This window comes from Perca fluviatilis, chromosome 12, assembly GCF_010015445.1.
Source record: "Perca fluviatilis chromosome 12, GENO_Pfluv_1.0, whole genome shotgun sequence".
Classification (NCBI taxonomy): domain Eukaryota; kingdom Metazoa; phylum Chordata; class Actinopteri; order Perciformes; family Percidae; genus Perca; species Perca fluviatilis.
The window spans coordinates 21,885,846-21,911,931 of record NC_053123.1 but is presented as its reverse complement, the minus strand read 5'-3'; the positions used below and the strand labels follow the sequence as shown (position 1 = coordinate 21,911,931).

The following is a 26,086-nucleotide window of genomic DNA, read 5'->3' as shown; positions in this document are numbered from 1 at the left end:
TGTTTTGTAAATGGACACTGGAACTATATGTTATAAAAAGTCAAAAATGTTGTCCTTGGGAACAGCAGTTTCAATTTCAAGACCAGGTCCAAATGCATTCCTCTTCATTCATTCATTCATTCATTCATTCATTTTGAGATTAAACTTTCAATCTCAACGTTGAAGCCAACAAAGAAAGTCCTCAAAAGTGCTCAGAGAAATGGATATTTGAACATCTACAAATCCATGACAACTGGGCAAACAAATCTGCTGATGAAGATTGTGTGATACGGAAAGCTTTAAGACAGCTATTAATATAATATATGTACTTTATATATATATTATAATATAAATACTTTTAAATCTTGATCACAGCCTAGAAAAGCTAGTTTTATGTGTGACATCATCTTAGTTTTAAAGTCTATGGGGCAAGCAGGCAGGGCAAAAGAAAGAGACACTCATGTGGCATGAGTCAAAATTTGTGTATACGCTGTGGTAGCAACTGTTATGAATGAATGCTCACCATTTTGCAACACAACATCCATCGTATTGCACCCATGAATATGATGGTGATGTTGCAGGTGTAATGGCGCCCACTGGTGTTTGTAGCGGTAGAAGAAGTAACAAAAGTTGCTGTGAAGGAGTTTTGGGCAATGCTGCACTAGGATTAGAATAAGACAGCATGAGGCCTTCAACAATTTCCTGTGATTCCCAGGGAGCTCAGTGGAGACTTCCTCTCCAGGCAGAGGCTGCCGGCTGCATGACATTCCTAGTTTGCAATTGATCTGTGGGATAAACTAACAGCATGTGAGAGATTTATAAAACAAAGGAAAATAGAAATGCTGAATCAGTCTCACACATAGTGACACAGTTGTGCAATATGTACTTTGCACAGTGTGATTACTTTGTACGTTTGCTACACAAATTATCAAGTGTGACTATATAGTTAAGTATCGCTGCAACGAAACCACCTGTGTATGTGTGCATGTGTGTGTAATCACATGCAGGAGGTTCCTATTTTGCAGGTACAGCGTGTAGCCTTTGTAGAGCCCAGCTGTGCACAAATACCAAGCTGAGAGTGGCTGTTGAACTTTGGAAATGTCAGCCACTGCTCCACACAGACAATACCATCGGATCATTCCTAGGTGTCGTCCTATCCTCCTTCCCTGCACCCCTTAAAACTTTCCTTGTGCTGAGAGTAACCTACTGAAATCTTTTGAAGCTGTATCTGAGTTGTGAACAGGGGAAGCACAGAGGATACATGCCCTTAGTTCAAACATAAAAATACTGTATTTCAAAAAGAACATTGCTAGTTCTGCCCTGAAGACGTGTTCCACTGGTCACAGCTCAGGCAGTGGAACGGGGTCAAAGATCATGTAAAAAGTAAAATGTAATGCATTGTAATAGAACTCAAGCATTTTGTTTTGACTGTATAAAAGAAGATTTGACTCAGACATAGTTATTTTTTAGGCTCTGGCTACACACATACAGTAATACTAATGCTTGCCTGCACTAGACTGTTGGGAGCTGTCCATGGTTCTGTCACATGCAAAGCAGGATTAATGTATACAGTGCCTTGCGAAAGTATTCGGCCCCCTTGAACGTTTCGACCTTTTGCCACATTTCAGGCCTCAAACATAAAGATATAAAACTGTAATTTTTTGTGAAGAATCAACAACAAGTGGGTCCCAATTATGAAGTGGAACGAAATTCATTGGCTATTTCAAACTTTTTTAACAAATAAAAAACTGAAAAAGTGGGCGTGCAAAATTATTCAGCCCCTTTACTTTCATTGCAGCAAACTCTCTCCAGAAGTTCAGTGAGGATCTCTGAATGATCCAATGTTGACCTAAATGACTAATGATGATAAATAGAATCCAGCTGTGTGTAATCAAGTCTCCGTATAAATGCACCTGCTCTGTGATAGTCTCAGAGGTGTGTGTAAAGCGCAGAGAGCATCATGAAGAACAAGGAACACACCAGGCAGGTCCGAGATACTGTTGTGGAGAAGTTTAAAGCCGGATTTGGATACAAAAAGATTTCCCAAGCTTTAAACATCCCAAGGAGCACTGTGCAAGCGATAATATTGAAATGGAAGGAGTATCAGACCACTACAAATCTACGAAGACCCGGCCGTCCCTCTAAACTTTCAGCTCATACAATGAGAAGACTGATCAGAGATGCAGCCAAGAGGCCCATGATCACTCTGGATGAACTGCAGAGATCTACAGCTGAGGGGGGGAGACTCTGTCCATAGGACAACAATCAGTCGTATACTGCACAAATCTGGCCTTTATGGAAGAGTGGCAAGAAGAAAGCCATTTCTTAAAGATATCCATAAAAGTCGTCGTAAAAGTTTGCCGAAAGCCACCTGGGAGACACACCAAACATGTGGAAGAAGGTGCTGTGGTCAGATGAAACCAAAATCGAACTTTTTGGCAACAATGCAAAACGTTATGTTTGGCGTAAAAGCAACACAGCTCATCACCCTGAACACACCATCCCCACTGTCAAACATGGTGGTGGCAGCATCATGGTTTGGGCCTGCTTTTCTTCAGCAGGGACAGGGAAGATGGTTAAAATTGATGGGAAGATGGATGGAGCCAAATACAGGACCATTCTGGAAGAAAACCTGATGGAGTCTGCAAAAGACCTGAGACTGGGACGGAGATTTGTCTTCCAACAAGACAATGATCCAAAACATAAAGCAAAATCTACAATGGAATGGTTCACAAATAAACATATCCAGGTGTTAGAATGGCCAAGTCAAAGTCCAGACCTGAATCCAATCGAGAATCTGTGGAAAGAACTGAAAACTGCTGTTCACAAACGCTCTCCATCCAACCTCACTGAGCTCGAGCTGTTTTGCAAGGAGGAATGGGCAAAAATGTCAGTCTCTTGATGTGCAAAACTGATAGAGACATACCCCAAGCGACTTACATCTGTAATCGCAGCAAAAGGTGGCGCTACAAAGTATTAACTTAAGGGGGCTGAATAATTTTGCACGCCCAATATTTCAGTTTTTTATTTGTTTAAAAGGTTTGAAATATCCAATAAATTTCGTTCCACTTCATGATTGTGTCCCACTTGTTGTTGATTCTTCACAAAAAATTACAGTTTTATATCTTTATGTTTGAGGCCTGAAATGTGGCAAAAGGTCGAAAAGTTCAAGGGGGCCGAATACTTTCGCAAGGCACTGTACATACCTAATACCAGTACAGTTTACATTGCTTTCCTGCTCATAACTCCTGCTGTGAAACAGGGAAAAGCGTCTCCTTCACCCCCATCCCTGCAATGCCTTTCTCCCATTGCTTTTCAAATCACATGCCTCGGAGCCAGACACAGCATTGGCTCTCCCAAAAGGAGAGTGTCCTCCACCATACAGTTTATGGTATGTGCTGCATGATGAGCCTCCCTCATCTGTGTGTTGTTTACATGTTGCTGTGTGGTTTCCTGAGAGGCAGCAGTATGGGGTAGCTGCACCCCAGGCTTTTTCAGAATGTCACTTCAGAGCGATGCAAAATAAACGTGCTAGTATATGCCGACAGCGCTCTATCTTTATGCTCATAAGCCTAAAACATGTATAGTTCACTGAAGGTCTTTCCTGAGTGGGGGAAAAAGAAGCCTCTTTAAGCCAACTTTAATCAGCTCACACCAGTGTTACATGTAACATGTACATTTTTCATTTTTTACCACTAGCTCATCAATTATTTTGAATCTCCAATCTTTCTCAAATAGCACAATAATACCACCAGACTTAAAGAGAAACTTTTCTGTAATTGGTGCATGAAGTATCACCTTTTTCTTCCAGCTGGATACTTGCACTCTCTGTTGAACCAAAGAAATAATCCATCAATTCACGGAACAAAGACCCCGTTGGCTCCTCTGTGACAATCACAACTTCTTTCACACATGAACTCTCAGCAAACTGCAGTTGTTGACTCCTGACCTTCCTTCATACCCAGCAGCAGCTATAATAATAATGATAATAATAATAATAATTTCTAAATAAAATAATGTAATGTCAGCCCCCTTTCACTTCCTTTTCATGGACACATAGTCTCAAGGGGGGTTTTTAGGAAGCTCTTGAGTGCCCTCATGTGTTCATTACTGTTTACTTGCAGATCTGTATACTGTATGTGTGTGCTTTTGGCATAAGCAAATCAGAACATGTCCTGAGATTTTTCTCTGTGTTAAAGGAATGACTGTCTGTTTTAATCACAGCTGTACATCACCCGAGGTTTGTTGAGTGTCTAGCTTACATCTTCTCTCATGCAACCACATATGAATAGAATTTTGTAGGATACGTGCGTGTGCGTATGTGAGTGCAGGCACTGTGCGCTAGCATAGGTGTGTATGAGGCACACATTACAAAGACTTGTGAATGCACACATCACCAACAAAATTACTTTTTCTGTTGATTTCACTGGCTTTGAAGGCACAGATATGATATGATATGATATGGTACAATATTTTTTGGGCCATGCATATTAAAACTAACACTTTTTAACAAGCCAGCAGGACAATTAAGCATGACCGCATGTCATCTCCTGTCTTTGCAGGAAGTGCTTTGAACCTGACTTGCCGGGCGTTTTTCGGCTACAGTGGTGACGTCAGCCCGCTCATCTACTGGATGAAGGGGGAGAAGTTCATAGAGGACTTGGATGAAGAGAGAATCCAGGAAAGCGACATCAAGTAAGCGACACAAATTAATAGCAGATGTAGATAAATGCACTGCAAAATATGAAAGGATGATACCAATAGCTTTGCATGTTTTAGCCCATTAACTCCAAATTGCATACACTAAACCAACCATTTTACTTAGATTCACTTGCTGCCTTCCAAGCGGCTGTTCGTTTCCATTTATTTTGCTATGGTATGAACATCATGCAGAGACTTAAAGCTTGTTTTAAATCATTCATTCATTTTGTCACTTTTTTTTCTTCTTTACTGTGTTACTGTCCTGTGGAAATGAAATAGCAAGCAGGTGGAAACAGAATAACTCATAATATTCTACATTGTGCACAGTAACAATATAACTGCATACATCACATACATAGCAAGATAATCATCTATTATATATCACAATATCTGTGTGAGTGAAGATGGAACACACACACGAAAAACGGGGAAATCATATTTCAACTACAGGATTAATACTATTTATTAACTGCATTATGAAGTGTTTTATCTTCACATATTTAATTTGAGACATTAAACACAGTACAAGCTCAGAATTCTGAATATTGTTGCTTCAATATGGCTATATACTGTATCATCTCAACATACTACAATATTGGTGCCAGTGCATTGTATTGTACCGCAGTTTCACATTGATTATTTGTCCCATGCCTCATTACATTTACCAGCCATGCTGTCGAAAAGTCAAGGCACAAGACAAAAAAAAAGCAAACCTGAACATTGAGGAAAGCAAACTGTGAGGTTTTCTTGTTTCTTGCATTAAAAACTTTGTTGTTCTGCAGCTGACTCAAGTCAGGGACATTGGAGTGTCTTGAGTGCTACAACAAAGAGAGTTTTCAAACCAGTCCTTGTGTGCAGCTGCATTACCTGCTCTGTCAAAAATATGAAAATAAGTACAGGTAGTGAATTGTGTCTTGATGGATTATCTAATGCAAGCAAGTTTCAAGTCTCTGCAAAATGTTTTCATACTGAAATTAGTTGGTAGCTGTTACAGTTGTTATGTAGAGTACAGTACTGTCCTTTAAGTTCATGAACTATTCTCCGTTATCTGTGATGGCTGATGGTCTAATTCTCTTGCTCTCTTTTTTATTTTCAGAACATAAAATATGTTGTGCATTCAATTTGTGAAATGGTAATATTATATTAAATAGGTTATACATGGAACTAAAACAGAAATATTTGCTTAAAAAACTGAAACCTGTCATTAAGGAAAGAATCCCTTGCTATATGCAATGTATTCTCATACAACTGTTAGTATGACATCTTACAAAACGTAATGTCCAGCAACACGGGCGATCAGTGTGCCTGTGTAAGCCCCTGCAGTGCAGAACCTGTTCAGGCAACAAAACTACTTGGTTAGGTTTAGGAAAAGATTGTGCTTTGTGTTGAAATAAGTATGTTTGTTACGTAACTGCCGTGTAAGTTGCGTAACAGAGTAAGTTAAAATAAGTAAATGTTGACTTTTGCTTTCACACGGGACACAAACAGCGGTCTCCTAGGTGAAAATCCTGTGTTTGTTTGACCCTTCCCTTCATCCTGACCTCCCAACACGGAGGAGTCTCCTGACTTCCTCCTTAGACGCAGCCCTTCATGCCTGGCTCATGATGACGTGGGTTATATATAAAGTTAAATAGTGCATTACTCTCTGTAGGTATAGCTACAAACAAGTACTGCAGGGCTTGAGTTAGTGTATTCTCTTAAAATGAAAAGAAAAAGGAAGTCTGAAGTTTTTTCGATAAATCTGGGAAGAATTCATGTCAATTTTATCAACAGTATTAGAAAGTAGGCCTCTCACACCATTTAAGTCCTTACATGGAAACCAATTAGTTTTTCCTCTGTCTAACCAGTTTTTTTCCATAACAAGTATTTTTCCTTTAAATTTCTGTTTATCAGCTGCAGAACAGGATGCACAAATGCTGTTTTGTACTCCAGCACTACATTGTGAATGTAGTCCTGCCTGTCCATGTCCTGCTTTCTCTCCACATACATGTTGTGTTTTCCAACATTTTGCACCAAGGATGAATGTGCTAAATGTTGAACACATCTTTAAAAAGCAGATTCTAACTTGCCCTTTCTTTCCGTCTCCTTTCAGTGTAACATTGTAAAATTTCAGGGCTCTGAGACATTTAAAACAAGCCCATTTCCATGTTTCTCCCTCCTAGTGGTGTTACACATTTAAACAAGTCTGTTCCCTGGTCTGTGTGCATGTTTCCCATTAGGGCTGTTTGGAGAGGCTGCAGCTCTGGGGAGACAGCCCTGTCAGATGGTTAACAACCGCCATTTTTCACACCGCCGCCACTATCGCTATCTCCCTCACTGCATCCACCTATGGCGGGATGCAGATGGGCCACGGGAAGCTGAGGAGGAGGGGTTAGGAGGGGAAGAGAAGGAGAGGTAGAGAAAAAGAGAGGGAGCAGATGGGGAAGAAGTGGAAAGAGTAAGAAATATGGTAGAAGTACAAGTAGTTCACATAGGAGGAAAGTAAAGAAGACGTGTGAGTTTGCTTGTGCACTGATATGAACATGTCGCAGAAACAAATCTCATTTTAACCACCAACGCTGCTCTCCTGTGAGTCTTTTTCTCTGTCTCTCTCTTTATCCATTACTCCCTGACACCAGGATGCCCCCACTCACTGGCTGAGGGGGTTATCTTTTCAATAATTAATACAGAGATTTCATGCAGTGGATCAATAATGTATTTGATCATCCACTCTCTGTTGCTGATGCTGCCACCCTAAGCTTTTTCACATCCAGCCAGTGCCTTGGTTTTATTTCCACGCAGTCAGACAGACATATGGACCAGGCAAAGGCAGGGAGCAATGGAGAGTAAGGATAGGAGAAACTAGACATGAGCAAATCTCTGCTTACCCTGCAGCCCAGCTGTCTCCCTTTTAGATGATACAGTGGCCATGTTTCTAAGGGTTACCTCTCTTCTTCAGGCTGGCACCTACACACTTTATTACTAATGCATCAGTAGCCAAACTTGAGCTAAGAGACAAGCACTCAAACCTTTGGGCTCAGAGCTTCTGCAGGCATTTATTTACCTAACTCTGAGCATATTGATTCGGACTAGTTCATTTCTAAGGTAACCCAAGCCCATAAATTCTCATTTGCGCCACCGGGACAGGGCAGTTGTTGTTATCATAGTACGGATGACTAGACATTAGCATAGCATGCAGAGATTAATAAATTAGCTTAACAAATCTGGCTCAGCATGTTAAAGAAGGGGATCAATATGTTATTGACCCAATTCAGTTGGTGTTTTTGCAGGTGTACGTTGAATTGAATGTATAAAAGGAATGAATAAGTTGCAAACATGAGGAAGGCAGAGAATATTGGAAAGAAAAAGTGCCTGGAGCAGCCATAGTTTAGAAATGTGTTCACGATTTACTCATTCGGGTAACTCTATATCGATAAACATAAACACCCAGAAGAACAGTAGAGTATTTTACAACGATTTACATGGAATTCTACACATCTGACACCAATGTAGGAGCATCTTGGAGTAGATGCAGCTCTACGCAGTCTGGTATAGTTCAAAATCTTCAGCCCAGCTCATATGGCTGCCATCCGTATTTCTGCCCTTCACCTGGACCTTCTTGTCCACCTACTGTAACTTAATGTGCTCATCATCTCCATTTTAAGCTTGGCTTGAACAGCACCTCATATGGTGTGATAATATGAAACTGGAGGCTTCAAAGTAGCCACCACTCCCTGGAGAGACATGAATTATTCCCGTGCCTACTTCTCCCAGCGCCCCAGCCCCCCAACCCAATTGCACAACAAACTCAGCTGAAGCTACAAATATCATCGGCACTGCCTCAGCCTCTCTACGCAAAGCCCATGATACACTTTCAATTACTGATGCCAAATCTCCCTAACAAGCTGTCCTTATGTGCAGTTTATTGGCTAGTAGGCGAGAGAGAAGAGAGAAGCTTGAGAGTCATTATCCCCCTACACACTCAAACACACACACACTCTCTCACACACACACACACACACACACACACACACACACACACACACACTTTCCTCATCCCACTCCTCCTTCTCAACACAGCCTACATACAGTAGATACATGCTCACACACACACACACACACACACACAACACACACACACACACACACACACACACACACACACACACACACACACACATGCAAACAGATATCTTTCTCATTTCCTCCAAAGTGTAATTTTTGCTGAGGGTGCTGCAAAAGTGGGCTAAGTAGTGTGTCTGAGGTATGAGTGAGCATTATCTCCCCATTCTCTCCTTCATCAGGCTCAACCAGCCCAGCGGGGGACACTCATTTACTTTATGGAATATTACTTTCTCTCCTTCTCTCCGTTACCATGGCAGCCGCTATAAAAAGATTTTCTTCTGATCGCCATTATTTGATTTCACCCCCCGCACACTCCGAGGAAGAGCCCTTATTGATTTTCATTTCTCATATGTTTCGAGTGCAGAGAAAAGAAATGAACATACCTTGAAGTACTTACAGTAACACGAGAAGGGCTTCATCGAGATACAGTTGCTCACGGGCATTTTATGGCTTAACCGTTGGGAATTGGAACATAATGTGTTCTGTGTTTGCTGTACTCTGGATCACAACTCTTAAAGCCCTAGATCACATAAATGCTGCTTGCCATCACATTCACTTGCACTAATTACATGTTCTTGTACATAAGCAGGGATCAGAGGTACTTGATTCAACCGGGAAAAGCCACTTCTCTACTAGTGCTGCAGAGAAGCATTGCTGAGTACGTTTTCGTTTGTTTGTCTTGCAGGATTGTCAAGGAGCATCTTGGGGAGCAGGAAGTGGCCATTTCCTTGACTATTGACTCCTTGGAGGAGGAGGACCTGGGAAATTATTCCTGTTATGTGGAAAATGGTAACGGCCGTCGCCATGCTACCATCCAGCTCTTCAGGCGGGGTAAGGGCTTTTTGAAGTTTCCAACTGAAACCTTGAGGAGCTTTAACCCCTTAACATCCAGTTTTTGCATTTAATTTCCCTGTCAGTGGCTTTAAGGTTGGAAAATGCATCTTATTCCACACTGTCTGACACTATCATACATATTCTGTATCAGCTTGTTCCAACTACCATGAAAGCTACATGATGAATGAGATATTTAAAGCATGGCTGCACCATTTCATCAAATGGAAATATTCTAGATGTCTTGCGCATGTCATTTTATACATATTTTCCCAAATGTCAGTCAGACATATTTGGTATCTTTGGAAACTCTAGGATCTAAACTAGGACATCAAAACAAAATTCTGTGTGTTGTGATCAAAAGTTGGCTGCACAGCATTCTGCTTATTTTAGGTTCAAGAGAATAAAGCTGCTCTAATCAATATTTTTATAGTAATAATGAAAGGGGTCACTTGCAGAGACAAACCCACAGAGAATTATCACCTGAGAACGTTTCAGCTCAATAATTTTGCTTGCTTGCTTTGATTGACTCCCATTGCTGTCATTAGTGTCATTTCCAGACACAGCAAGCAGCTGTTTTCAGTGGTGAAAGCTCTAATAAACCCACTGTACCCTACCCGCCCAGCACCAAACACCAGAGAGACAAGGTTAGAGCCAGATAATTCCCTCAAGACTTGGTGGAGACCAAAAAAAAAGAAAAGAGAAAATATTCAACTTACATTTACCGGTGGCCCAAACCCAAATCTAAATAAATGGTAACGGCACTCTGTATCTGCTAGAGTAGTAAATAGACAAATGTTTGCTATTAAGTTTCTACTGTATATCAGTATTATGTTTACAGCTTGTTTTTGCTGCCCCAAGAAGCCAAAAAAATCTGCTATTGCATGTTTGAAGCTTTCAGGTGTTCAGCACATATGATTATTTAACATCACATCAGATGTTGGAATATTAATTTAACAGGACAAAGAAGACTTCATATAGCTCACTTTATACCCCAAAGACTTTACAGCACTCTTTTAAACAACATCCTTTTGTTTGCCCTTTCTGGTCCATTTTTTATTTCTTTTTCCATTCACGCGTGTGTTAACAATCTGTGCTTGAGCTCCATGTGGTTGTGCCGTTCTTCTCTACATGTGCTCCAGCAGCTGTGTAGCTATTTTGGTTCTCTAGCATGACTTGTCTGAAGCTCTTTTCATGCACTGGTTGTCACCCTGTAAGACGAGGTAATTTGATGGCTGTTTAAACAGCAAATTGGTCCTAAGCTTTTCCCAACAGGCCAATGAGTTCAGCATACAATTACATTTTAAGTCTTTATCCTTCTGTCTCCCTGCTTTAATCTCTGTCTCTGTGACCGTCTTTTGTAGATGGCCCAATTCCTTTTGAGTGGTCTTTTTAGACTCAAGACAGCTTAATTTAACTCTCTCTCTCTCTCTCTCTCTCTCTCTCTCTCTCTCTCTCTCTCTCTCTCTCTCTCTCTCTCTCTCTCTGTCTGTCTGACACATTATTCTGATGTTTATTTAATGTTTTCCCTCCCTGAATGCATCACTCATTAGCCCTGTGTGTGAATGTCTCTGCAGGCTGCCTTTCATTCCCTTTTAAAAGAAGGAGAGAAATGAAAAGAGAGAATTCCAAAGGGACGTAGTGGTCAGTGAAACATTAACAACTTAGAGAGGGAGGATGGTTATTAGTTAAAAACATTAAAGTTTTTAACACTGCTGTCTTTCTGAGTATTAGCTATGTTCAAAAACATCAAGGGTAATGGGCCTACTGATACAGAAAATCTGTCTTTACAAGTTAAAGGACTAGTTTGACATTTGGAGAAATACCCTTATTTGCTTTCTTGCCGAGAGTTAGATGAGAAGATCGATACCACTCTCATGTCTGTACGGTGAAAATGAAGCCACCACCAGCAGCTGCTTAGCATAAAGACTGAAACAGTAACTTTACATCTCGGGTCCCAGCTAAGACTCCAGTTGTCATTGCACCCGGTCGTCAAGAAATAGTCCGGCACATAACCCCACATAAAACCACATTGTGTCATTATTACACTTTGTTTTTTTTTTATAGAGTGGTGTTATTTAGTCTAATATTAAGCCTTAAATTAAACCTGTTTGGGGTTAATAAACTATCTAGTTAACTATCACTCGCTTGTGGGAAAGACGATTACTGAAAAAAAAAAGCTTGCATTTAAAGTGAGAATATCTCATACCACTGAAAGAAATGTAAAGGTATTTGCAGTGGTGGTGAAAGGTGAAAGGTATCTGCAGTGTACATATCTGTGGTGCATTGCGTTTGCTATGGCAGCCATGCTGTGCTCCAGTCCACAGTGACAGAGATATAAGGTTAAACCTGTTCTGGCTGAGCCAACCAGGTAAATGCTGCTTTCACACACAACATAACTCATCCTTTCCTAAGCTAGGTCTTTGGGGAGATGGAGAGGAGATAATAGAGAAGAGAAATGAATGGAGAGACAAAGGGAGAGAAAAGAGAGGGTAGGAGAAGCGAGAGTGAGAGAAGATGTATGATGGAGAGGGGAGAGAGTGACACGAGTAGACTGAAGCCTCTTGTTTTGAAAATGCCTCCATCCCACTATGTACAACAGCCACAGTGCAGAGCTGTGTCATTGCTGTGCTCCTCCAAGGAAATGAGCCCGATTTCTCATCATCCCCTTCTTTATTTTCCATGTGTCTCCCTGCACTGTGCCCTCTCATTTTTATCAAAGTCATTATGAGCCTTGTGTCTCTTCCCCCTGAAGATTGATGCTGCTTCGCTCTGCAAATGCTGATGATTGTCCAGCCTTCCAGCAAATGTAAATGTGTCCTATAAGTGCCTCATGTTTTGACTTTAACATGGAAATGAAGATGAAGAAAAACAACCTATGAGTCCAACCTGCTGCAGAAATAAGTCAATAGCTGTTTTTATGTATTCATAGGACATATGTGTATTCACCGTACTGTACCTTGATTATAAATATAGCAGTTATAAATATATTTTTTGGTCTGTGTGTCGTCCTCAGCAGAGCTCATGTACACCGTAGAGCTGGCAGGAGGGCTGGGAGCGATCTTGCTGCTACTCATCTTCCTCATCTCCCTCTACAAATGCTACAAGATAGAGCTGATGCTTTTCTATAGGAGGCAATTTGGCAGCGAGGACGTGGATGGAGGTAAAGACAGCACAAAGCATCACAAAAAAATCCTCTCTCTGTTGCTGTCTGAAAAACTCCAACTTGTTCTCACTTTTTTCACCAGGCCTTTCTCATCCAAAATAAGATGTCAAGCAAGCATAGATGACTGTGTATGTGCCTGTGTTGGTTTGTTTTTATGGATGTGAATATGTTCTGTTTGTATACCCATGTGTGTACATACGGTTGTTCTGACCCTCTATCAATAACAGACTCCCTGGTAGATACAAATGTCCTCTCCTATCTCATTGACAGCAGCCCATTTCCTCTCTCTCTGTCTCTCTCTCTCTCTGTCTCTCTCTCTCTCTCTCTCTCTCTCTCTCGCTCTCTCTCTCTCGCTCTCTCCCTCTCTCAACTGTTGGTGTTGAGGTGTATGTTATTGTGTGTGTACATTGCTGCAATGGCTGCAGTGCATAGGGAAGAGAGGAGACAGTTTTTCAATTTGTTGCCCATTTAAAAAGAGATCAGTCTCAATATGTCATGGAGTGATGCCCACCCTCTGCTGTCGAAGGCCACATAGCAGGACATGGGGACCGGGCGGGCCCAAAGCTCCTTCCCCGAGCGACATATAGGGAGGCCTATAGGGAGACCTCAAACTGCCTGAAATTCAAGTGCAACTTTTCTCTACAGTTAACTTTTGCTTCAGTTAACAATTCTTCTGTTTGTGTCCCAGTATATTCCCTTTTTGCTTTGTATTTTGACTCGTTCTTTTTTTTTTTTTTATTCCGGAAAGACTGAACTCATTTTTGAGTCATTGGATTGTTTCTACAGAAGCATGAATTATCTATTACACAATGTTTTGTTGACTCAAACTTCCAGTTATACCGTCAGGGACCCACAGACACAGCTGTTTTTGATTTTCCAAGTTTGCTAGGTGGTTAATTTGAGGTTTGTTGCTAATTTGAAAGCAGTGTTTGATATTTGGATCCTATCAAGTGCAGCCCTGGCCTTTCCAGTGAGATTCAAAGCTAAGTACGCTTCTCAAAGAGTTTGTGAAAAAGCCCCTCTTCCCTATTTGGCTGGCCCACAATTCCGTTTCTACAGAGCATAATGACTAGGACTCACTGAACATGTCACCAGTAGTGCTTTTTTCCCATCGTCTATTTTCTGCCTTTTCAGTTCTTCCCACTGTCTTCTGGGAAATCATTTCGAGGTGGGGGAATAGGGTATTGCCTGGGTCTTGATTTGGGTATTTTTGTATCTAACCCAATTTATTTCTCATATACACTATATTGCCAAAGGTATATTGACACCCCTGTCCAAATGCTTTTGTTTACTTTTGATGTGTGGCTGTTTTCTTTTTTTATCCAGGCCACTTTGTTCCAATTAAGGATGCTTAAGCATGGTTTGGAGAAGTATTTTTCCTGTTTCAACATGAGCAAAGAGAGATTCAGAAATAAATGGTGAACTGGAACTTGATGAACTGGAACGTCCACTACGAGCCAAGCCTTATCACCTAACATCAGTGACCAACTTTCCTAATACTCTTGTGGCTGAATGGGAGCAAATCACTGAATCGAGGTTCTGTGGAAAGCCCTCCCAGAAGAGTAGAAACTGTTAAAACATCATTTTACAGAAAACATACAAGTGATTGATTGGTTTGGTGTTTTGAATAAAATTGAACTCTGTGGTTGATGCAGAACAAACGCTATAATCAGTCTGTCTAGTATGAAAGTAAGTTTTACTGTAAAATGGTGTAAAGTCAGATTCTAGACTACATTATATTAACAGTAATGCAGCATATCAATGAAAACAATGACCATTTTCAAAAGTAATTCTTATTCTACATCATTATACTGACTTCTGCATCAATGTGGTTTTAATCAAATATGGGTGTAATGTTTAGGTGTCCACATATTTTTGCCCATCTAGTGTCATGTGTATGTGCGTTTTTTATTGTGCCATGAGGACATGAGGATATTGTGTCTTTTGAGCTGGATATCGATGCATTTAGTGCACCTTTTTCATGTGCCACTCCCTGCTGTTTCTCACTGTGTTTCAGAAAACAAAGATTACGATGCATACCTGTCCTACACCAAAGTGGACCCTGACCAGTGGAGTCAGGAGACCAAGGAAGAGGAACGCTTTGCCCTAGAGATCCTTCCTGATGTCCTGGAGAAACATTACGGCTACAAACTCTTTATCCCAGATCGAGACCTCATTCCAACAGGAAGTAAGCACAGTGACGGTCTGTGTATACATGCTTGGACACATACATGTATGTTCATGTATCGTATTGTATTGGAGCGTGAGGGTATTTAGTTGCTTGTACCCTGTAGTTGCTGCAGTGTGTGGCACATTTTTTACACTTTCTCATTTACTAGCAAGGACCACACCACAACAATGTGAGTTTAGCAGTTTAATGAAATGAGGAAGTATTGGATGTTGTGGATGGATGTGAGGAAGAGGATGAACGCGGAGGAGGGACATGTCCGTTTTGGCCAGTCTGAGACAGATATATTGAAGGCTGGGAAATGTAGAAGTGATATACCTTGAGATGACGAGCAACGTTATTGGTTTGAGATGAGATGCCCAGTCGGGCTGCTGTGGAAGCTGTGCCGCTGCGGAAAGAATGGCTGGAATAGTGTCCTTAAATATGCCAGAAATGTGGAGGACTCTGTGAAAATGCGTGTGAAAACAGAATCTAGTGGTCATTGTCCCTGTTTTGATGAGAAACAGTGGGTCTTGAGGGAAGGCTTTGGTGGCACACCTGAAACTGATGTATTTGGTCAGTGGCTCGTATGGGCTGAGATAGGAGTCTAGACAGAAAATGTAGATGGGAAATGAAGCTCCGAGCTGGTCGGTTTTACTTCTCCAGAGTATGAATGAGGGAGTCAGAAGTATGAATGGCGAGTCAGATAGAGTTGGGAGGAAGGATTATAGGTAGATTCGGAGCATGGCAGTAAGCCAAAAAATGCCAGCAAGGACATGGAGTCGACCATGGGGGATAAGTAGCCTGGATGTAGAGAATGGAAGCAGAGGCTGAGAAGGTCGGAGGTGAGAGAGCGGGTTCTTGTTTTCGCAAGCTTTTGATTAGCATGTAAATGTGGGAATGAGAATGGAAAGAGCGTGGGTGATAAAATTACAGATAGACATGAAGTCAAGAGCGGGAAAGGGCAGCTGGTATATGGTATGATATGCCTGGAAACAATTCCAGTCGGTTAAATAGGCTGAGAGAGTGTGTGGGGCAAGGCTGTTAAGGATGGCTTCTTTCAGATATTCAAAAGGTTTTGGAGCTGGTTGAAAGTGTGGAGATGGTTGAATATTGAGGCTGAAAATGGTGGGACTGGTATGGGATGAATGTCGAATTCTGGGGCCAAGAGTCTGCATTTCTGAAACGAGTAGCGGGACAATAAATTAGAGGTGCTGTTGTGGTGAGCTGCACCGAGAATGAACTGGCGTTTGGCAGATGTAAATCTTCACGTGAACTGCATGATGGCTGGATAATGAGATCTTTCTACAACTGCTGCTTTATGGGAATGGAAGAGTATGGACTCCCTTAGACCATCAGTGTCCCCAAAGATGGCATCTATGATGATGGGCTACAGCTCATGGAGCCAATGAAGGAGAGAGTGGACTGAAGGTTGTGGCAGATATTGGAAGTGACAGGAGTGAAATGGCTGGAGGAGAATTGCTTTCAAACAGATCATTGCCTGAATCTGACAGATTGCTTTGCAGTTTGAGATCCATGCTGAGTTGATTCTTTGGTGTAATCAAAGGTAGCATTAGTCTAACTTTTTAGATTGATGCAAGCGTTTGATTAAGCAGAAGCACGGTGAGAAACAGGACAGGATGGGTTAACCAGTTATACAGTAAGTAGGCTTGACAGGTGATTAGCGGTGTGGTTGAGGCATGGCCCTGCTCCTGAGCCCAAGTTAACTAGTTAACTTCAATAATTTTAAATATTTGTTTGTTGTGTGTAGTTTGTCTTCAGTTTTGTTTTTCACTGTCACTGTCTCGTGTTTCAATGTTTTGTGCTGTTTGGGCAGATTCAAGCAGAGTACATTCACACTCACAAATGAGATGATAATTATTCAAAATTTCCAAATAATAGAAGAAGGAAAAGGCAACATTTAGTCAAATACTATCGCCAAGAACCTATTGTTTTTTACTGTCTAAAAGAAGACCATATTATTTCACACTGGCTATTCTAATATTATGTACAGACATGGAAATATGGTTTAGTGTATACCAGGAGCTGATATATTTAACAAATTTAGCATTCTCACTGGTTTTCACCCATCCGTGCATTAATACATTTCCAAAAATTCTGTCTGAACAAATTCTCATGCGTGCTAACTGCTTAGTAGCTCGTCTGTGCCAGTGGTACACAGTGTGCTCTAGTTAGTAGTACTGCTGCGTGTTTGTAATGTAGGCTTCATGTGGAACAGATAAAACGCAAACACGTCCTAGTTGGTCCAGACAGAATTAAACATCAGTGGGAAATGTGTGAAGGCTCTGAGCCCTGCCGCCTCTTTCCTTTAATCAAAAGAAAATTGCCGCCAGCATCAGTGCCAAGCAAACTCATTGTAGATGAATGTCCAATCAGGGAAACATGATATGTGATTAATCATATGTGAAATAGAAAGATGAGTGAGGGAACTTGCGGCCACTTTTACGACTATGTTGAGCATGTTTCTGTGTCTGTACTGTGTTCTGCCTGTGACCTAAATGTTAAAATGTTTATGTTTAGGTCTCACCAATGAGCATTACCAGGATGAAACACGACTTTTTGGAGGTACTCGCCCTCAGTCTTTTCCTCTTGTATCAGCTGCTGTCATTTACCTGCTCCTAGGAAGTTTCAAAGAGACTTAGAGTGGCACTGTTGTGTGATCTGAAACATCAGGCCCAGTTCAGTAGCAGCCACTCAGCTTAACCCTATAAACTGTGCAGCTTTATCAATCATTGCCCCCCCTCTAGAGCCATTTAGTGCAGCGCTTAGCTTTGTCTGTGGGTATGCCCTTCAGAGTATTGATTACAATGCATATAATAATACATTACACTGCACCAGAACAAAAGGCACATGTTCAACTGAACAAAGACCATCCTTTTATATATGTTATTTACACACATACAGTCCATTAGTCTTTCATTTCACACTATAAACTGCAGACTAAATTAAGTGTTATTTGACCAAATACTGGAAGTGGACAGCAAAATAGCCACCTGTCATTGTCTTGTGTTTTGTGTCTGATGCTGAATGTTCATCCATCATTGTTAAGTGTTGTCCTCATTAAATCATATCTTTGGATCAAAACATACTGAATGTGCATTACTCAACTATTTTACTGCTCTCATGCATGTGTTCTTTTCCTTTCTCTTTTTTTTTTACCTCGTTTCCTGTAGCCTACATAGAGGACGTGGCACGTTGTGTGGATCAGAGCAAGCGCCTCATTATAGTTATGACACCCAACTATGTGGTGCGGCGAGGCTGGAGCATCTTTGAGCTGGAGACACGGCTGCGCAACATGCTGGTGACTGGTGAGATCAAAGTCATCCTGATCGAGTGTGCCGAGTTGCGCGGCATCATGAACTACCAGGAGGTGGAGGCCCTCAAGCATACCATTAAAACCCTTACTGTCATCAAGTGGCGCGGCCCCAAGAGCAACAAGCTCAACTCCAAGTTCTGGAAGCAGCTGCAGTACGAGATGCCGTTCAGGCGCACAGAGCCCATGCTCACCCACGAGCCGGCGCTGGACGTCAGCGAACAGGGCCCCTTCGGAGAGTTGCAGACCGTCTCTGCCATCTCCATGGCAGCAGCCACCTCCACCGCCATGGCGACCGCCCACCCCGAGCTGCGTTCCTCTTTCCACAACACCTACCACACCACCATGAGGCAGAAACACTACTACCGCAGCTACGAGTATGACTTACCCCCAGGAGGGACCCTGCCACCTCTCTCCTCTCTGGGGAACCAGCACACCTACTGCAACATCCCACTGACACTGCTGAACGGACAGAGGCCTCCTGGGAAGAGCCGAGAGCACAGCCTGGAGGAAGCACACGCTAACAACGCCATGCTCCCTCTGCTGCCAAGAGAAACCAGCATCTCCAGCGTCATCTGGTAATGAAGAACATGCTCAGCATCGGCTGCAGGAAGATCAGAGCCAGACATGGCTGGGCTCCGTCTGGTAGCTCTTAGGAACACAGTTTATGGCCGTGAGTACGGCGAAAAGTGTTTTGGATCTATTTGGTTCCAACCGTTGTTAACTGGCAGCAAGTGATGGAGATACAGCAGGATTTTGGACACAGTTTCCTTTGTTTTTTTCAAGTGGACAGCACCTCTGTTAGAGAGGATGTTTTCTATGTGGAACTACAGGAGATATAATGAAAACACTGTTTCATCTACTAGCGAGATACAGACTTGCAAGAACTCCACACTAAAGAACCAACACTCTACGGCAATTGCGTCCACACTCACATACACACACAAATGTCCATACACACAAACAAAAGGAAAACAGGGTCTTGTACATATATTTCAATTTATTTGTAGCATCAGTGTTTTCCTGTGTTGTTCTTTTGTTTGTTTTATTCAATCATGTTTGTTGCCTTCTCTACTGTAGGACTTTGCTTTAACTTGTTATACAGAGTTGTATATTTTAGTTTTTCACTTTTTTGTTTGATTTTTTTATTCTTATTTTAATGCGCTTGTTTGGAAAAGCCAGTATGTCATGTACCTGCACTCTTGTGTTTTGTTTTGTTTTGTTTGTTTTTAAATCTTTGTGTAGTTTAAGAGAACATTTTTTTAACACTTTTGGAATTGCCTGGACATTTCAGGAGCTTCAAGGAGCTGAAACTTCTTTTTGTTTACCTGTAAAAGGTGTATCTAGTTTAAACGGAAACTCTCTTTTAAAAAATCATAGAATATGCAAAAAGAAGGAGGAACTGGCAAAAATATACCTTCCTGTGGGACCGAAAAGGAGGAGCAATTGGGGGGCAGTGCTAGTCCTCTCCAATCAGATAGACCGATGGACTGGCAGGTCTCTCTCTTAAGCTTCATATTTTCTATTGAAACAAACAGCCTTGCTGTTTTAGAGTGATAGTGAAATGCCTCACCTTAAAAGGAAATCTGTAGATTATTTTAAAAAGAATTCTATTTTTATAACAGAAAAGAGTTTGCTTGAGATGTCATACTTATTTGCATTTCATCTACCATAGAAAGGGGATTTGTGTATAAGTGTTATGCTGGTTTTGTACACTTGCAATGTGGTTCCTGGTTTGTTAAGAGGTTACGGTGGCTTCTGAATCCCACATGAAAAAATATGTCCTCTAATGTTCTAGATTCAAAAGTAAAGCATTTTCAATGTTTTGGTTTATAAAACATAATATTATTCCCATCCTGATAATTACTTTGGTTCATTTGGATAGTTCATGTTTAAGGAAAGAAAAGAAAACATTTGTGTTTTGAAAGACTTTTTAAATATATTTGAAGGTGTGATTTTTGAGTATGCATAGCAAATAGATATGTATTCTATATATAATATAGATATTTATATAAATATATAAACACGATTTTCACTTGGAAAGAAATGTCTATCTTTATAGAAACACAATCATTATCAGTTGCCCTTACTTTCTCACTGCACATTAAAAACATTGATTTCCTTTTGATGTTTTCCTTTTGTGTCCAACTTTGACCATTTGTTGACAGTAAGTCAAGACTGCCTTACGTACTGATTACACTCCTAAAAATCCACATTAATAGTCATTAGGAAGGATACTATAATGGCCAATATGAACAGGAGGAATGATTACAACAAGCAAAAAGGGTTTTGATGTTCATATGAGCACCTGACTATTGTTTTAAGACAGATTTGAAGGAAAAAATTAATCCGCCCTTTTCAAAAACCATAAACAAACCTCTACAGGGAGATTATGAAATGTGCTTTGCAAACACTGAATCATGAGAGATTTACTGTACCAAAAGAGGAGGAGCTACGGTGCAGTTGCATGTTTGGACGGTTTGTGTTCCTGTCTTCCAGTGATTTTCACATTACATAATATAACATTAACAAACTATTATTTACAGAATAATTTCAGTGCAGACTGCAAAGGAAAAAGGTCAACAATTAGACAGCATGCAATGACGGGGGTCACGATGGGAATCTCACAGTTTAAAGTGGGCTGATATGGGGGTCTCTGAGGCCTGATAGTCATAACACTCACTACATCATTTTTTTGTGAGTGTTAAAATTATATAGTTTTTAAAAGAGTGTTGATAAAAGAAACATGTTGGCTTAAAGCCAAGGAGTGATTTGATGCATGCCTTTTGCTTGGCAACCTAAACACAATGGTGGTGCAGTGCTGCCAAACAGTGCCATCTTCTGGGGATTCATACTTCCTACAGGGGGTGTTTGTGATTGAACACTGGTAAACATAGAAACAGTAAGCAGATTTACTGAATATCTGTCAATCTCAGAAGAGAACAGAGAAAATGAGAAACTGGGGCAAAGAAGAAAAGACAGGGATATAGTTAAAATGAGATGAAAGGAGAAAGTGAGTGAAAGTGAAAGTTTGTCACCATAAAATACAGGCTATGGACATTGTTGTTGGTACCAGGGTGCACAAAAGCAGCTGTAAAGCTCAGATGACTACAGACTGTGAACACAAAGAAAAAAGCAGGTATAACTGTATCAAAAACACAAATGAACCACAACCACTGGAATTTCCTTAGGCCTAATAAAGATGCCAACAGTTGGAGGCATGCGCACATGCAAGCACACACAACATGTTGTCAACCACTAGTAGAGCTGGTGTTGCGTGTTGGCAGCCTCCTGCCAGACAGCTGGAGTTTTTATTAGCAGACACAGGATTAATCGACTTTTTATTACCCAGAGCCATTAAGGACTTAATTGGAAAGAAAATCGGCCCCATCAAGAGGGAACATCTAGAGGAGATAGGAGAGAAATAAGCAGAGATGGAAGTGTTTTTTTTTTGGGTAGTTGTACTTTTATAAGGTATTTTTAGAAATCAGTCATTTTAATTTTACATAAATATTTTTTATCTCTTTTTTACTTGGAATAAAAGAAAGGAGCCAAATCCGCAGCTGCAGCAGAGAAAAAGCTGTTGGTGTCTCTGGCGTCCACACACTGCTCTGAGCCCCTAAAATCCTGTTTCAGTTTGAAAACTCAGGTACAAAAGAGGATTAGGGCCACATGTGTCAGAATTCTTTGTTTCTGTTCTGAAGTCTAAAAATTGTTTTTTACATTTTTTTTAAAAAGTCATTATGCTGACTTTAAATTCAGAATTCTGAGAATAAAGTCAGATTTCTGAGAAAAATGTCAGAATTCGTGGCTGGATTAGTTCAGTGGGTAAAGCAGGCGCACACATACTGAGCGGTTTATACCTCGACACAGAGGTCCAGGGTTTGAATCTGACCTGTGATGATTTTATGCATCTATTCCCTTTCTCACCTAGCTGTCCTGTCAAAATTAAAGGTGGAAAAGCCCAAAAAATAGTCTGAATTATGTGATTAAAGTCACTCACTTTTATAAGAATTTTGACTTTAATGTCAATATTTTGACTTTAAGCTTAGACTACTGACTTTTTTCTCAGAATTTTGACTTTAATCTCAGAGTTCTGACTTTAATCTCAGAACTCAATAAATGTTTTCACATATGGCCCTAATGCAGCGTTCCAGACACAATTTTTGCCCATAAATTACGACTTCAAGTCACGACTCATGACTTGGTAGCGTTCCAGGCAAAGTCACGACAAACCCTTCTAGCTAGCATTAGCATTAGCTAGCATTAGCATTAGCATTAGCTAGCATTAGCATTAGCATTAGCTAGCGTTAGTGTTAGCTAGCAGCTACCTACCGTTGACATTAGCTAGCGCTAGCTGATACTAACGATTTCTAGTCGGCAACATGGGCTTCATTTAATAAACATAATCTGTAGTAATACACAATCGTATGTTCTTAATGTGTAGGCCTACCAATGGCAACATATTTAAACCAACTTGCAAAAAGAGGTTTTGCAGTAACGGACAAACAAGCAGTGGAGTTGTAACATTACGAGGCAGAGGCCCAGCTGCTTAACTTGTCAAATTTAAAAACGTAATGCTTTGTCCACACAAAGCACATTGCTATTGCCAGATGAGTGACAGCTTTGATCAGAGAATGAGCCGAATAGCGGGCTGGGTCTAATGGGCCACTGACCCACTGCCGCTGGGTGTAGCGGTCCCTACGCCTCACTCCCCGCTGCTCCAGAGAAGGTCTCCCGAACTTTATACATCCATGCTCCCGAGCTATGTCAGGCCGCTCTCCTCCCAGCGAAGTGTGACACACTTTACGGCCCCACTGATGTGTGTTGTCACCATGACAACTATGACACTCGCCCTTTTGTTTTGTACTAATCAAATGACCACGGCAAACAGTTCAATGCCCCTTCTATCCATAGACATAATATTTCTATCCTTTTTATTTCTACGTTGTCAGTCACTTTTCTTCCCTGATTCGTCACGCCCCTATCACGTGGTCATTTTCCAGAAGAAAACAAACGGCATCCGCATTTCCCAAGGGGGTAAGCTTCGCTTCAGAACTCGAGCCATCATGGCGCCATTTTGTTGCTAACTGGCCATCACCTCCTGTTAGCATTCCGCTGACCGCCATTTTTTTTTTACGTCACTTGACTGAGAATAACTTTACATCCGAAGCATTTAAAGACTCGATTTGTCCATTGTTTAGTTCTAAAGAAACACAACAATGTATAAAAGGCTCCATTACCTTGTATCTCACGTTATGGGTCGCAGAGGATGCTTTTTTTGTAAAAACAGGCTAACGATTGTGTCATAACCAAGTGACTTACTGTCGCACAGTAGAGGAATTACCGTATAGTACAGGAGAAGCTCGCAGGCAGTTTCGACTTACATTAGCTGTTTAGGTTTAATTACTAATGTTAACTACCATGTTAGTTAGCAATAATTAGCCTGTGCTTATGTTATCTCCTTACATATACCTACGCTCTCCGTCTCTGTAAGATTGGGAATGATTGAGATTTCTCTTGGCACAGCTACCAGAACACTTACAACTTTCAGACACGTTGCTCACGTCACATTTACGCGGTCTCTCTCAGTTGGAGGCTGCGCAGTAAAGCTGGCCATCACCGGAAAAGTGCTTCTAATAGCCTTCACTGGTCTCCGTCCAGAGCAACGGGATCTATTGGTCCATTATATATATGTCAATGGCATTTCCGCGGTTGATTCAAAATGGATAACGATTTACAAGCGTTGCTGACCTTGTTGTCGATGCTAGCAGCTGTTGTGCAGTTAAAATCTGCATTTTATTATGCTACTACTGCCTACATGCAAGTTATTTTGGAGCAAGTGACAGTTATTTTGTAAAGCTACATTATCATCCCTACACCATGCACATTCCCAGTGTACATTAAAGATCTTGACCTTTTTAGCCGTGTAGTATGGACGGAGATTAGGCAACTCTGAAACGGTGCTCGTACGCTCATGAGACCAGACGTGTTTTCACCCTTTTACAAAACGTAGTAGTGTGGATGAGGGACTTTTAACTTCAGTTGCGGTTTGCAGAGCCTCTTTCAGCTAAAAAATGTTGGGACCAAGAAGCTGAGTGGACTTGCTAGCCTATATGTTGCATTGAGAATAAACAGCAGAGAAGTCGAACCTCGAGCAGATTGTGGAGGATTTCATGGTGCCCAAGACAGGTAAGTACAACAATAAACTATTGGTGCGTGTGTGTGTGTATGTGTGTGCGTGCGTGCGTGCGTGCGCGTGCGTGCGTGTAAAAACTGCAGCTATCTTTGCTTTAATGTGTGTGTTTGCCACAGTGTCCTAGCTCTTTTTATTGCTGGTCTGTTTCTGTGGAATTGTCTGAATTGTCTGAGTTTTTACCTCTTTTAATTTATATAAGGCGTATTCATTTTATAAGGCTACACTGAGGAAGGCAGTTGTGTAGTTGATAATAATCATTGTTTTGTGCATATGTGCACATGTGTACATTGACGTGTTAATGCACTTTATTTTATAGCCTAAATGTGGTCTTTAATAGGTATATCATATATCCTCATCATCATGTAAATTTTTCAAATTTACATGATAAAAAATTCAAATTACATTTGAACTGACATACTACGTATTTTTACTTGCACTTGAGTAAAACTTCTTTAAAGTAACAGTACTTATACTTAAATCAAATGTTCTAGTAGCCTTTCCATTCCTGTAAATAAGCATATCTTCAGAGCAAAGTCCACAGTGGTATGTGCCAGGGTGGCGTGTGTTTGTGCTTCTGTGTCAGTGTTGTCTTTTCCTGCAATGCCTCATCAGACCACCGGGAGGTGTGTGAGAGTTATCAGTGATGGTCTTACATAAACATCCAGTTGGTATCTCATGTTCTCGGGTTATTATTGTCTTGAACTCCTTCCTTCCAGTGTCATTTATTCTGTGCTGAATATAAATAAACAGCACAGAGGCAAAGCCATTGCTACTTTGATGCACACTTGAAAACCCTGCTCTTATACATCTTTTCATTGAGTTTTTGTTGAGACCGCAATTTCATAAAAATAAAAAAAAATAGGCTACTGGAAAATCTGTGTATCTATATATTTTTTTTTATTTTTCATAACTAACAAACAGCAGATGCTCTAGCAGATGAGGCTGCCAAACTTGTGAGTTCATAATAAATGTGAAGTGAAGGTTAATGGAAATATCCCTGACAAGCTTTACTCAATAAGACCTGTGGAACACCTCCATCAGACATATGAATGTGGCTGGTGATCTTTTTGATCCCATTAGTCCGTTTCACTCTGCATCAAAGTGCAGTTTAATAAGGTTGTTGCTTGCTGAAACTTCTTTGTCACTTTTGATTATTATACCTACCGCCCTTCGCTCTCAGCCTCCTCTACACACACCCCCACTCAGTTTGTTGCACAGCTTCTGACAGCAATTCTCCCCGTTTTAAGGTCTACCCAGGAACAGGAGGTCATTCGACGGTCTACTATACAAGATGTAGCTATCTTTGTCCATCTCTTTCTTACTCATTTTCACTTCCTTTCCTTTATTTGGGTTAGGGTACAATCCAAAATTTAGCATAGCAGGCCACGTCTAAATGTAAAATAGTAACCTTCTGGCCAGATTATTTTTGGGTTATTTTGAATGGGCCAATACATCAAATCTTTGCCCCATTGTTGTACAGTGTTTTATTACTTCGATTTTTATAGAATGTGATGCCATTAGCCATATAACTGCATTTGTGTGCAGTATCCAGATGCTTTTACTCTGCAGGATATTATAGACTTTTTTTCTGGCAAGTCAGTCTTC

General features: G+C 40.9%; 1 protein-coding gene across 6 annotated transcripts in view; it reads left to right on the top strand.

Moving 5' to 3' along the window:
• Positions 1-20,403, top strand: part of il1rapl1a (interleukin 1 receptor accessory protein-like 1a) — a 203,287-nt gene extending 182,884 nt beyond the window's left edge. For 5 of the 6 annotated variants that reach the window (XM_039818505.1, XM_039818503.1, XM_039818506.1 and 2 more), the window contains exons 7-12: positions 4,542-4,674; positions 9,470-9,615; positions 12,632-12,778; positions 14,799-14,969; positions 17,490-17,534; positions 18,143-20,403. In XM_039818505.1, coding sequence (XP_039674439.1) covers positions 4,542-4,674; positions 9,470-9,615; positions 12,632-12,778; positions 14,799-14,969; positions 17,490-17,534; positions 18,143-18,864 — 1,364 coding nt within the window. In that variant the 3' untranslated portion in view covers positions 18,865-20,403. The remainder of the gene's footprint in view (positions 1-4,541; positions 4,675-9,469; positions 9,616-12,631; positions 12,779-14,798; positions 14,970-17,489; positions 17,535-18,142) is intronic. The other variant, XM_039818509.1, reaches the window with a different exon arrangement.
• Positions 20,404-26,086: the final 5,683 nt, after the last annotated feature.